General features: G+C 47.6%; 2 protein-coding genes across 2 annotated transcripts; both read left to right on the plus strand.

Annotated features, from left to right (window-relative positions):
- Nucleotides 1–5,395: 5,395 nt before the first annotated feature.
- Nucleotides 5,396–7,612, plus strand: LOC115081966. Its single transcript, XM_029586206.1, has one exon. The coding sequence runs from the start codon at nucleotides 5,767–5,769 to the stop codon at nucleotides 7,591–7,593; it is 1,827 nt and encodes a 608-aa protein (XP_029442066.1). The 5' UTR covers nucleotides 5,396–5,766; the 3' UTR covers nucleotides 7,594–7,612.
- LOC115081965 lies at nucleotides 7,566–12,574 on the plus strand. The gene has a single exon (XM_029586205.1). The coding sequence runs from the start codon at nucleotides 7,693–7,695 to the stop codon at nucleotides 11,179–11,181; it is 3,489 nt and encodes a 1,162-aa protein (XP_029442065.1). The 5' UTR covers nucleotides 7,566–7,692; the 3' UTR covers nucleotides 11,182–12,574.
- The last annotated feature ends 949 nt before the right edge of the window (nucleotides 12,575–13,523 follow it).

The raw sequence follows: 13,523 nt of genomic DNA on the forward strand, positions 1-13,523 counted from the left end.
TCTATCTGTAATAACTAGCATCTCAATGAATATATGACATGCCCTGACTTATATAATCAAAATACAGCACTACCGAAGTTTCCAGAATCCTGTAACTGCCCACAACCTCATTTACAAAAACACATGATGCTGTTGTCATGACAATCTATCATGTATAGGAAATGCTTGTGAGGACACCCTTCATTCATTTGTAAAAATCATATTCTTTACTTGTCTTCCCTGAAACCACCCTTCCATCATAAAAGTTCCTTTATCACCCTGGCTTTGATGCACTGTGTTCTTCTGTTCTTCTCTTGATATTCTTTGTTGTGTAAACAAATAGCAAGTCTGTGGCTTGAATAGGAAGCTCAGCAGGAATTCCGTTTGCTAGCACCAGGATTTAATTAAAACTGTAACCTCAAAAGGATCTTCTTTTCACCTGGCTCCTGTCCGTTGAGATATGCATTTGTAAGACAAAAGCTTGCATCCTGGACCCAGCTTCCCTGTATTGTGGTGCAAACATTGTCATTGATGCCTTCCTGGCCTGTAATTATAGGCTTTGCAGAGCCTGCCAGTAGGTCTATCTCAGGGATATTCTGCAAGTCATGCTCAGAAAGGCACTCAAAGTTCATTCACCTCTGACAGGCCACAGTACAGCAGAGGCGTCTGGGTATTTTTCCTTCCTAATATTGTGTATCTGATCAATCATATTCTTCAGTTTGTAATCCGATAGTGTTGTGGTGTTGGGGTTCTTACGCCATGTGCCTTCTTTATGTCTGAGGTCTAGCTTCATTCGTTTAAGTTCTGGGGAGAACCAGGGTTGTTTTGTTTTTTTGTGACCAATTGATGGTTTTTGTCATTTACGGGCAGAGTTTATTGGCTATTGTTTCCGTGATACTGCTCCAAGAGAGAAGCGCAGAGTTGGGGTTGGAAATATCCAAATTAAATCAAAGAGTGTTTATAGTAACGTCTTGAGGGAAGATGTATTTAAACATGCATTGTTCTGTGTTAAAGCAAATCAGATCTCGACGGATATAGCATCTAACTTCCTAAGAAACTAAAATAAAGCTTTTAATTAGGGGGAACATACTGTCTCTTTGCTTGCTATGTTCTTGGTATAACTGTTAGTCTGGTGTGACAAAAAATGACAGGAGTCAGCTGGCACGTTATAGAGTAACCATTTATTGAACCTTGAGCTTTCAAGGACGGAGTCCTCCTCCTCAGATGTATGAAGCGATGAACAGGAGATGGGTAAAATAAATAGAGAACAGAGCGAAGGCCTTCTCTCCACACCATGTCCTGCCTAATCCAATGCCTTCTCTTCTTTCTGTATCCTCTTCACCGCCAACCCTATATATTATCCATTGCTTGTACTACACTTCAGGCTTCTGACAAAAGCTCATGCTTCAATCAATTAGAAATATTTCTCAATGTGTGGTTCATAATCTTGGAATTCTTGTTGCAGAATAGAAACTGATCTGCAGCAGGGAAATGAGGCTGTGCCTCAGCCCATCTCCTCCGTCTTGTCTGACCTTCCTGCATGGGGGAGCGATTGCACCAACTCTGACTAGAGTGGGAAAATCCTAAATCCATCTCTGTGGATTGGGCATGAGACCAGCTCTGGCCTGGAGAAATGCCACAGGGGACAGGGAGGCAGGGGCAGCTTTAGAAAAAAAAGAGAGGGGGACAAACTGGTGGAGGTGATCTGGTGTGGGGAGAAGAATCACTGGTGGACCTTTGAGTGCTTCCCTAGCTTTTGCCTTGGCCACAAGACTCTTACAAATAACCCTAGATGGTTTGAGTGCAGGCAATAGCAGCTCCTCCTGTTTATACAGGTAAAGATTCAGAGCTTGTGTTCATAGCCACAGAGGCTGAAGAGACGCTGCCGTCTCTGGGCTCTGTGTTGATGTTCTTAATCATTTTCAGTTCTGCCAGTTTTTATACCTTTATGAGAAATCCTAACCCCAAGCAGATGCACAAGGTGGGAGTAAAGAAACTGCTAGAAACAGGAGGGAGGCTCTTCCTGGTGCCAGAGTTAAGCACATCAGAGCTTTGTTCTTGGGCACAGTCCTATTCAACAGCGTCTGCACCTGTGAGAGGCGCCTGCCTTCTGCTCTAGCCCTTAGCAAATTGCCCTGTTAGAGCCATTGTTTGGGGGATTGTGCAGACAGAAAGCAATTGTGCAAGCAGTGGGGTATAGGGCAGCTGGGATTAGATGTCAGGAACCCTTCTGTGTGCCTGGCCAGACCCAGAATCCGATTTTCTGTATTCCTCTGTGCCTTCTGTCTGTCTCTGGCTCCGAGTTCATCCATAATCCTATACAAGCACAGTAATCCCATAACAGTTCCCCCCCAATCATCTTCAAAAGTTGGCTCCTATGACTGGATGACAATATGACATGGGATAGAGCGAGTTGCAGGGGGCTCAGCCATGATTCAGGTCCTCATTGCACCCAGGGCTGCTGCTGGGCCAGAGCCAATAACAAAAGGAAGGGAGCGCTGGACTGAGGGAAATTTAAGGAGAATGACCAAAGGTTCACCTAGGCTACCAAACAGTCCTGCACCGGCCCTGACTGCAGCCACAAATTCTTACTCTTACTGATTTCCCAGACAGCAAAATCACAGGTTCATAGATAGACAAGGAATAAAGCAATTCCCTGACTTGCTGCTCCTGCCTCCCACTCCCCCCTCTGCAGCTGATTCTCTCCCCGGATCCACCTTAAGGAATAAAGTAGTTCCCTGACTTGCTGCTCCTGTCTCCCACTCCACCCTATGCAGCTGATTCTCTCCCCGGATCCACCTTAAGGAATAAAGTAGTTTCCTGACTTGCTGCTCCTGTCTCCCTCTCCCCCCTCTGCAGCTGATTCTCTCCCCGGATCCACCTTAATGAATAAAGCAGTTCCCTGACTTGCTGCTCCTGTCTCCCACTCCCCCCTCTGCAGCTGATTCTCTCCCCGGATCCACCTTAAGGAATAAAGCAGTTCCCTGACTTGCTGCTCCTGTCTCCCACTCCCCCCCCCCCCCCCCCCCCCCCTCTGCAGCTGATTCTCTCCCCGGATCCACCTTAAGGAATAAAGCAGTTCCCTGACTTGCTGCTCCTGTCTCCCACTCCCCCCTCTGCAGCTGATTCTCTCCCCGGATCCACCTTAAGGAATAAAGCAGTTCCCTGACTTGCTGCTCCTGTCTCCCACTCCCCCCCTCTGCAGCTGATTCTCTCCCCGGATCCACCTTAAGGAATAAAGCAGTTCCCTGACTTGCTGCTCCTGTCTCCCACTCCCCCCTCTGCAGCTGATTCTCTCCCCGGATCCACCTTAAGGAATAAAGCAGTTCCCTGACTTGCTGCTCCTGCCTCCCACTCCCCCCTCTGCAGCTGATTCTCTCCCCGGATCCACCTTAAGGAATAAAGCAGTTCCCTGACTTGCTGCTCCTGTCTCCCACTCCCCCCTCTGCAGCTGATTCTCTCTCCGGATCCACCTTAAGGAATAAAGCAGTTCCCTGATTTGCTGCTCCTGTCTCCCACTCCCCCCTCTGCAGCTGATTCTCTCTCCGGATCCACCTTAAGGAATAAAGCAGTTCCCTGCTGCTCCTGTCTCCCACTCCCCCCTCTGCAGCTGATTCTCTCCCCGGATCCACCTTAAGGAATAAAGCAGTCTCAGACTCAGTTTGATCCCTATGCTGCAGCATGCCCTACACAGCCCATGGCCTGGTCACAGACTACGCCGAATAGGGAGCAGACTCTGGGCTTGGAACATGATAAATACTTGGCACAAGAGACATGATGAAGTCTCTGGGAGAAACATGCACCACTGTTCACCCTACACAACCTGTGGGCTGGTCGTGGACCATGCCTGAAGTGAATTTCCTTCCCCCACATTGGGCCCAGGCTGGTGCTGTTTCTTCTTCCTCTGTGCAGGGGTCAATTGTTCTTTTACACTTTCCACCTCCTGCTTAGGGACCTGGCTGAGAGTTGATGCTATTCCTTTTTTCAGCCATATGGCCTGAGTCCCACACTCCTCCTCTTCTCTTCCTGCATGGACCAGGTAACTTTCAGTTCTGAGGCCTGGAGTCTCCTGGCCAAATCCAGAGAGTTCCCAGTGAAGGAGTTCAATTTCGTGAACCTCCAAAGAAGTTCAACTGAAAGTCTTCCGACTAACCACGCCAGTAGTGAAACGCACAGCCATTTTGGACGTACTAATGTTTGCAACACAAATAACACGTAATGCGTAATGACGCAGTTACGCACTAACATTTAGCGTAACGTAACTCCATTTTGGAATAATAATTTGTATTGTATTAATACGAACGTCACTGTAAAATGTCTAACACATCAATTAAATGACGAAACAATAGCCTGATCATAAGCTACACCTACTAGAGGACCACGCTAGCTAATGCTTGTTCAGCAGTTTGTAAATTGTTTGCTCAGCAAAAACCAGAACGCATGTGTGAAAGATAAGAGTTGTAAAGTGCATAAAGGTTTGCTCCTGAGGGGGCGTGGCATGCAGTTGTACTAAGCCCTTGTCTTAGCTGCATCTTGCTGGCAATAAAAGTCTATCTTTACGGATCAGTTGTCTGGACCTCCTTACTGACTTTTAGAGACGGTTACATTTGGCGAGCCAGCCAGGAGGTACCGGGGACGCTATTTTAGTCCCCCAGCTGGTCTAGTAGTTTTGAAGGAGTTCAATTTTATGGACTATCGCTGTACGAGAAGATCTGAAGAACTATGTCTAATCATGCTGCAGTGAAACGCACAGCCATCTTGATTTACTAACATTTGCAACGCAAATGAACCCTAACACGTAATGACGTACTTACGCACTAACGTTTAGTGAACGTGACTCCATTTTGGATTCATATTTTGTATTGTATTAATACGAACGCCGTCGCAAATGTCTAACCCGTCAATTAAATGACGAAACAATAGTCTGATCATAAGCTACACCTACTAGAGACCACGCTAGCTATTGCTTGTTCAGCAGTTTGTAAAATGATTGTTCAGCAAAACCAGAACGCATGTGCAAAAGATAAGAATTGTAAAGTGCATAAAAGTTTGCTCCTAAGGGGGCGTGGCATGCAGTTGTACTGAGCCTTTGTCTTAGCTGCATCTTGCTAGCAATAAAAGTCTATCTTTGCGGATCAGTTGTCTGGACCTCCTTACTGATTAAAAACAGACGGTTACATTTGGCGAGCTTCAGCCAGGAGGTGCCGGGGACGCTATTTTAGCCCCCCAGCTGGTCCGGTGGTTTGGTGGCGGAGCGATCCCCCAGACTTACTTGGTGAGTGGCCACCGCTGAGTTCAGCGATCAGGTTTCTGAGGGGACCGTTCCACAAGGAACTTCTTGAGACCTCTGGGCTGGTGATTCGAAAAGAAGGCTTTCTTCGCGATCGAGAGAACGTTTCAGGCAAGTATACTTTTATCTGCACGGGAATAAGAACCCGTGGGAACCTGAATTAGAAACCAGATACAGCTAAATTACCAGCCGATCCTGAAAAATGGATCGAGGGGGCGTTGATCAAACCCCACAGCGTGGTTAGTAGGGGCTCCCCCTCCGAAGACCTCGTTACTGAAAACCTGAATTGGAATTTCGGAAATTTTTGAATTTTGGGAATCAGAAAGAAATCTTGGGAATAGGTTTCTTGTTGTGTGAAAGAGAGTGAATGGCCTCGCAGTTCTAGACCGGGCGACCGCGTTCTAGTCGGGGCAAGTGTGACCCTTTTGTGTCTGGCAGATACGGACCCCTTACCTATCTGCTATCCCTTCCCCTCTTTGTCTGTGCCTCTATCCTAAATGGGTGGGGGAGGGTCTACCCCGTTAAAAGTTATGACTGAGCACTTTAGCGAAGTGTTTGACAAACATACCTGTACTAAACCTGGTATGATTCAACGCTGTGCCTATCGGTGGCCGAGCTTGTGCGTCAACTGGCCCCCAAAAGGAACTTTCGATTTTGTTACGGCCTCTAGAGTCCGAATAGTAGTCACAAAAGAAGATCAGCCAGGTTTTCCTGAAGATATCCCATATATTAATGCCTGGATCGAAGTTATTCTCAATCCCCCGTCCTGGGCACAAAAGTTAGTAGAGGGAGCTGCCCTCATCATGGTGGCGCAGATGCAGAAGGCGGGCCACCGGAAGTCACCAAACCGGAAAAGAAAGGAGAAGTCGGCCATATTGGACGCAGACGGCATGACGTCACCGGAGGTGGCCATATTGGTAGTCCAGAAGGACGAAGAAACTACAGAAAAAAAAATTAAACCACTGCCGGCAGCGGAGACCATATTAATTGATGAACCAGAAGTTCTAGCACCGCCGCCTTACATCCCACTTTACCCACCGCTACTTAATCTGCCACCGATTCCTTCTTATGAACAAGCTGAGCCCTTGCCTAGTACTTCACAGGAAACGAAAAGAGAGTTAGAATCGGTAAGGGCAGAGGACGAACCGGAACCTCCTGTCTCAGCCCACACTCGTCGGAGAACACAAGCGGCTGCCAGTCTCCAACTCCCAATCAGAGAAACTGCAACTGTCGTACCTGCGGTCCCAAGTGAGGAAAATGCTTTCCAAACTGCACAGACTATTAGACTATATACCTATGTCCCTTTTTCATCAAGCGATCTTTTTAACTGGAAACAGCTCGGCCCTTCCTACGCTGAAAAACCAGATCAAATGATTGATTTTTTAAACGGAATTTTCTCCTCACATAATCCCAACTGGGCTGACATCCGCCATCTGGCTTCTTTCCTGTTCACCACTGAGCAGCGGAGACAAATACAACAAAACATGGACGAAGCAGCCAGAAGTGGAGCCGGGTCAGACGGTGATCCTGATGCCGCCGCAAGGGAACTTGCTCCGACAACAGACCCTCACTGGGACTACCAAACTTCCAGTGGACGAGACCGCATCGCGGCTTATCAGAGAGCCTTCCTAGAAGCCTTAAGGAAGGGAAAAAGGAAAATTATGAACATGACTAAAATCCAGGATATAGTACAAAAAAAGGACGAAACTCCGGGAGACTTCCTTGAACGATTAATGGATGCGTATCGCAGATACAGCCCTTTTGATCCAGAAGATCAAAAGAACCACCCCATAATAGTCATGAGTTTCGTAGGACAGTCATGCCCCGATATACGCCGAAAAATCCAGAAAACAGAGGGATTTGAAGGAATGAACATCAGCCAGCTCAAAATTATGGCAGACAAAGTCTATGGAAATAGAGAGCTGGAAGATGAGAAAAAGGAGAAAAAAGAAAGTAGCAGAAGGATGAGAGAAAGTGTTAACTTGTTAGCGGCAGCAATGGAAGAAACTAATTTCGGAGAGCAAGCCAGGAAGTATCGAGGATACCCTGGGCAGAGAGGAAGAGGCAACCCGCCACAGAAGGCATGGCAGAGAGGAAGATCAGGAAGGGGCGGATCGTTCAGAGGAGGAAGAGCGCCTATAGGGGTCAATCAATGTGCATATTGTAAACAAGAAGGACATTGGAAGGCTGATTGCCCTGAAAAACCACGGGAGGACGAAGGAGGGAACGGTTCAAAACCCTCAAAATCTCAAGAAACTGAATGGCAAATGGCGTTGGACGAATTGTCAGATGAGTCTAGTGACGATATCGGGCGAAACTCATGACTAAACAAGGAAGCCCTGCCCTCCGATCCGTTGGTGGAAATAAAGGTTGGGTCTAAAACCTTCAAAGGATTACTAGATTCTGGAGCACAACGATCTGTCATGACTACTGCAATCGCTATTCCCACAGCACAAAGCATCTCCATTGTAGGGGCCTCCGGGAAACCACTGGCAGCCCCTATTCTTCAGAATCGACAGGTTCGAGTGGGAGGACAATTAGTATCCCACCGATTCCTCTATGTCCCTGGATGTCCAGTCCCACTAATTGGTAGAGATCTCCTTTGCAAATTAAGGGCCACTCTACAGTTTGAATCAAATGGTGAAATCAAAGCTTCCTTTGCAGACAACCCTGTTTCCCTTATTTGCCCTCTTCAGGAGGAATGGAGACTACATCTTCCCATAGTCGAACGAACCATCGAGCACCGATATGAGGAAGATACCCCTCTCAATGTAAAACGAAGGTACCTGATGGATAGCGTACCTTCAGTATGGTCTGAAAACAATCCAGGAGGACTGGCAACCGAGGCTGACCCAGTCTGGATAGAACTGAAAGAGAATGCACAAGTCATTAACCAAGCCCAATATCCTATTCCCTACGTGGCCAGGCAGGGAATACAAGTACATCTACAAAGACTATTTGACTTAGGTATTCTGCGACAAGTCCGGTCTGCCTGGAACACTCCCTTGCTACCAGTAAAGAAACCTGGTACTAATGACTATCGACCTGTACAAGACCTACGAAAGGTAAATAGCCAAGTGGCGGACTTGGTGGCCCTGGTACCCAACCCTTACTCCATTCTAGCTCAAGTCAACCCCACATCAAAGTGGTACAGTGTAATTGATCTCAAAGATGCTTTCTTCTCCGTTCCGGTAGCAGAAGAATGTCAGAAGATCTTTGCCTTCACATGGGAAAATGCACACACTGGAATAAAACAACAGTACACCTGGACTCGGTTGCCTCAAGGATTCAAACATTCTCCCACGCTTTTCGGGGAACAGCTGGCAAAAGATTTGAAAACTTACCAGAAAAAATATGGGCCAGTAATACAATACGTTGATGACTTACTGTTGTTCAGAGACACATATCTTGACTGTGCGAAAGCTACCCTTCACCTGTTACAGACATTGTATTCAAAAGGGTACCGGGCAAGCAAAAAGAAAGCCCAAATCTGTGAATTAGAAGTAGAGTACTTGGGTTTCCGAATCCGTGAAGGCACTCGATGCCTTGGAATCTCTCGTACAAATTCGATAAGACATCAGCCTACACCAACCTGCAAAAAAGAACTGCGAGCATTTCTGGGAGCTACTGGATACTGCCGGCTTTGGATTGCTAACTATGCAGTTATTGCCCAACCCCTATACGACAAGCTGCGGGGTAAAGAAGCAGAATCTCAACCCTTCCAGTGGGAAGGACATGAACTGGTACACTTACAGCAACTAAAAGAAGCCCTGATCTCACCCCCTGCCCTGGGGCTACCTGACGTAACTAAACCATTTCATCTGTTTGTAGATGAGAAAAAAGGAATGGCCATTGGGGTCCTAACTCAAATCTTCGGATCATGGGAAAGACCTGTTGCCTATCTGTCAAAAGGAATGGACAATGTTGCCAAAGGATGGCCGGGTTGTCTTCGAAGCATCGCGGCTGCATGCATACTAATTCCAGAAGCAGTCAAGTTGACATTTGGACAAACTTTGCAAGTAACAACTCCTCATACGATTCAGGGACTGCTCGAAACCCATGGACCAAAGTGGATGACCAACTCACGTCTTGTAAAGTACCAAGCCTTACTATGTGAAACTCCTGAAATTCAAATACAAGACAGTAAAAACTTAAACCCAGCCACTCTAATGCCAGCACCTGAACCAGTAAGCCATGATTGTGAAGAAGTCATGGCTACAGTACACTCCAGTCGACCTGACTTAAGAGATCAGCCTTGGCAAGGCGCATGGACCTTATTTACAGATGGAAGTAGTCAGGTAAAGGATGGAGTACGAGTGACTGGCTATGCAGTAGTAACTGAAGATGATATCATTGAAGCTGGACCCTTGCCTTCAGGAACGTCTGCACAAAAAGCTGAATTAATTGCCCTTACTCGAGCTCTTCAGTTGGCAGAAGGGAAAACTGTAAATATTTATACAGACTCTAAATATGCCTTCTTAACCATCCAAGTACACGGAGCATTGTACAAGGAACGAGGGTTTCTCAATGCCGAAGGAAAACAATTGGCAAATGCGCCAGAGATCCATGAACTGTTAAAGTCCGTATGGCTACCACACAAAGTGGCCGTAATGCATTGCAAAGCACACACTGGAAAATCTGATCCTATCGCAAGGGGAAACCAGAAAGCTGATTCTGCCGCCAAAGCAGGAGCCCAAGACCCTTATCAAACAAAAATGACCATATGTCCCCTCTTGCAGTTTCCAACTGAAGTACCCACCTACTCAGCCGAAGAAAACGACTGGGCAAAAGCTGAAAATTTCCATCAACAGAATGGGTGGTGGATCATATCAGACGGACGGATATGGATACCTGATACTATTGCGTGGACAATAGTAAGAGAAGCACACTGTCATACACACCTGGGACGTGATTCATTGGCAAAACTACTGGCAAAAACATACTATATAAACCGAATCACACAATTGACTAAACATGCAATTAATCAATGTGTTACGTGTGCAAGAAATAATCCTCGTAATGGACCTGGTCCTGCACCGGGACACGTTCTAAGGGGAACTATACCATTTCAAGTCTGTCAAATTGATTTCACCCACATGACCCCTGCACAAGGTTACAAAGCCATGTTGGTAGCAGTATGCACCTACACCGGATGGATTGAAGCTGTGCCTACACGAACAGAAACTGCAAAGGAAGTCGTTTCCCTATTATTGAACCAAATCTTACCACGATATGGCTTACCAAGGCAGATCAACTCAGACAACGGCCCAGCTTTTACCAGCGAAGCAACTCAACACCTCACCAAAATTTTGGGCCTCAAATGGCATCTCCATTGCACATGGAGACCTCAAAGTAGTGGGACTGTTGAACGAGCTAACAGAACTTTAAAAAGTCAATTAGCTAAGCTATGTCAAGAAACAAGAACCAAATGGCCCAAAATGCTACCATTGGCATTGCTTAACATCAGATGCACTCCACGACAATCAGGACTAACCCCTTATGAAATGATGTACGCAAGACCGCCACCGTTGCCCTCTTTCCCCGAATCCTTACAAGTCCAAGGGGAAATGTCACTCAGCAACCAAATGAAAGGACTCTACAATACTGTGGAAGCAATTCGCAAATATACCTGTGAGACAGAGCCATTAATCTTAATCAATCCTATCCATAAATTCCAGGTGGACGACTCTGTGTGGATCAAGGAATGGGACGAATCAGACTTCCTTAAACCTCGATGGAAGGGACCATTCACTGTGCTGTTAACCACACCCACCGCTCTCAAAGTATCCGGTTGTCCCACCTGGATCCACTGGACACGAGTCAAACCAGCCACCGAAACTTGGCAGATCTCCAAGACCGGTGACAGCACCCTGCGCTTTACTAGAAATACAGCAAAGGTCAACCTACTATAGAAACTAACGCAGTCACAGAAATACTAATAATCTGTTTGTTTCTTTCTTTTCTCGCAGGCATCAAAGGCATATGATCTCAATGCTCTGGAAGTGGGTTATCAGTACCATCCTGGTAACCGCTCTAACTATCATATGCCCTTCTAGCAGCGATTGGAAATGGTTCATCAGCATCATCTATATCATCATTTCTGCTCAACTATGGCTCATCTTTGCCATAATCCGAGAATCCTATGGCTACTAATGATCCTAATAGCTATAGTACCAACATCAGTTCCATCTTCGCTCAGCCAAAACTGTACAGAATGCATCAAGCAAGTCCGCACTACAACTGAAGACGGGTACCAGTTGGTATTCACAATCATTCATCAATCTCAGCCACCACCATTATGTATAAAAAAGCCTGCTTGTGCCTTAAACACCACTCAAGGACAACAGTCTTTCCATCGATGTATCCTTAACGGCAAGCTCATCTGTCATTCGCCTACCACACCCAAGTACTACAATATAACACTCACCACCGGATTGCCAAAAGCTTATACTTCTGACATCGTACCAGCTGGAAAAGGAATTCTATACTACATCAATTCAAAAAAAAGGTCCTAATTGGGGGACCACCCATTGTCTCCATTGACTTTAATGCCTGTGATGCCATCGACAAACATCCAAGTGCAGTACATTGTGGTTCTCCAGCATGGAAGAGAGCCTACACTTTCAATCACAAATATCTCTGCCCTTATGACCGTTCCAGTAATCCCTCCCGGTGGCTACCGTGTGCCGGGGATAAAGAACTTTCCGGATGGAAACTGGTCTGTGACTATACTGGAGGAGGATATTCAGGATGCCCTGGAATGGGTCGACTAAGTAAGGGAGCGGGAAACCTCATTACTCTAGAATGGCCAGTCCGGTCTGAGGGATCCCCATGGCAAGATACTTGGGGTTTTGGAATTGATGGCACAGGAGGAGATCCCATGACATACCTTACCATCACTCAGCGACGAGAAAAGCCGCTCCCTATCATTCATCAAACCACTGTGGTGGGCTATCAGTCCTTCTTCGATGAAATTTCTCAAATCAATGAGGAGTTGAAAAAGCATGCTATCTCCAACCAAGCAAAAAATATGTTCATCAATTTAGCTGAGAACATAGCTTTATCTCTGAAAATACAAAATTGCTTTGTCTGTGGTGGCACCAATATTGGAGAACAATGGCCATGGGAGGCCAGGGAGATTTTTCAAGCTGATGTTGCGCTCCCGGGGCGCCCCCGGGACCGACACTCACCCCGCGGCGGTAGCGTCGCTGGCTCCGGCCTCCCAGGCCTGCAGGGACCGCGGGCGCTGCGCCCCCGGCCTGTCCCGACCTCACTCGGGCCTGCAGGGCCCTCTGGCATCGCGTCCCGGCCTCTCCCGATCCGTCGGCGTTCCTCGGCGGCTGGCCCCGCCCCCTAGACGCACGCGCGCGTCTCTCAGCTGGCTTTAAAGGGCCAGCACAGGAAATTGGCAGGGGAAGCTCCCGGGTGACGTCAGACGCTGCAGGGTATAAAAACCCTGCAGTACAGCCAAGCCATTGCCTTGCAACGAGGTTCCCAGGTTCGTCCTGCTCCCAGTTGCTGTGTTCCTGCTCGTCACTTTGATCTTCTGGTTTTCGACTTCGGATTGGCTTGTGGTTCTTCTTGGCTTCTGACCCTGGTTCGGCTTCGGTGTCTTCTGGCTCTCGACTCGGCTTGGCTTACGATACTTCTCTGGATCTCGACTTGGACTGGCTGACAACGACTTCTCTGGCTCTAGACGCGGACCGGCTGACAGCGATTCTCCGACACCTGACCCGGGCTTGGTGAGCTACTTCTCCATCGATAGGGATCTCCTAAGTCCCAGCGGCCGGGTTCCTACGGGCTCCTCCCGGGGGGACACCGGCTTCCAGGGTGAACCGCCTAAGTCCCAGCGGCCGGACTCCTACGAGTTCCTCTCGGGGGAGTACCGGCTTCCAGGGCGAAGCACCTCTCCCACCGGGTCAGCTTCATCTCCTGGTCCTTGGTCGCATAGGGCCCTTCGTGTCTTTCTCCCGGTAGTCCGCGAGCCTGCTTTCGCCGCCTCCCGTTTGGAACCGGTGCCCCTACCTCTCTAAGGTATTCCATCTCCTGGTTCCGATCGGCCCAAGGGTCCACGAAGCTAACAGCTGATTTGAACACTATGAACACATCCACCACGTATAATCGAAATCACAATCCTTATGAATGGGCTTTACAGACGGATGTCATCGGAAGACAATGTTTGTCACGGCACTTCTCCAAGTCGTACAAAGTGCCCGTCGGCAACTCACCATGCACAGGAGTTCTCACAGTTGCC

Source organism: Rhinatrema bivittatum, unplaced genomic scaffold (genome assembly GCF_901001135.1).
Source record: "Rhinatrema bivittatum unplaced genomic scaffold, aRhiBiv1.1, whole genome shotgun sequence".
Lineage (NCBI taxonomy): Eukaryota > Metazoa > Chordata > Amphibia > Gymnophiona > Rhinatrematidae > Rhinatrema > Rhinatrema bivittatum.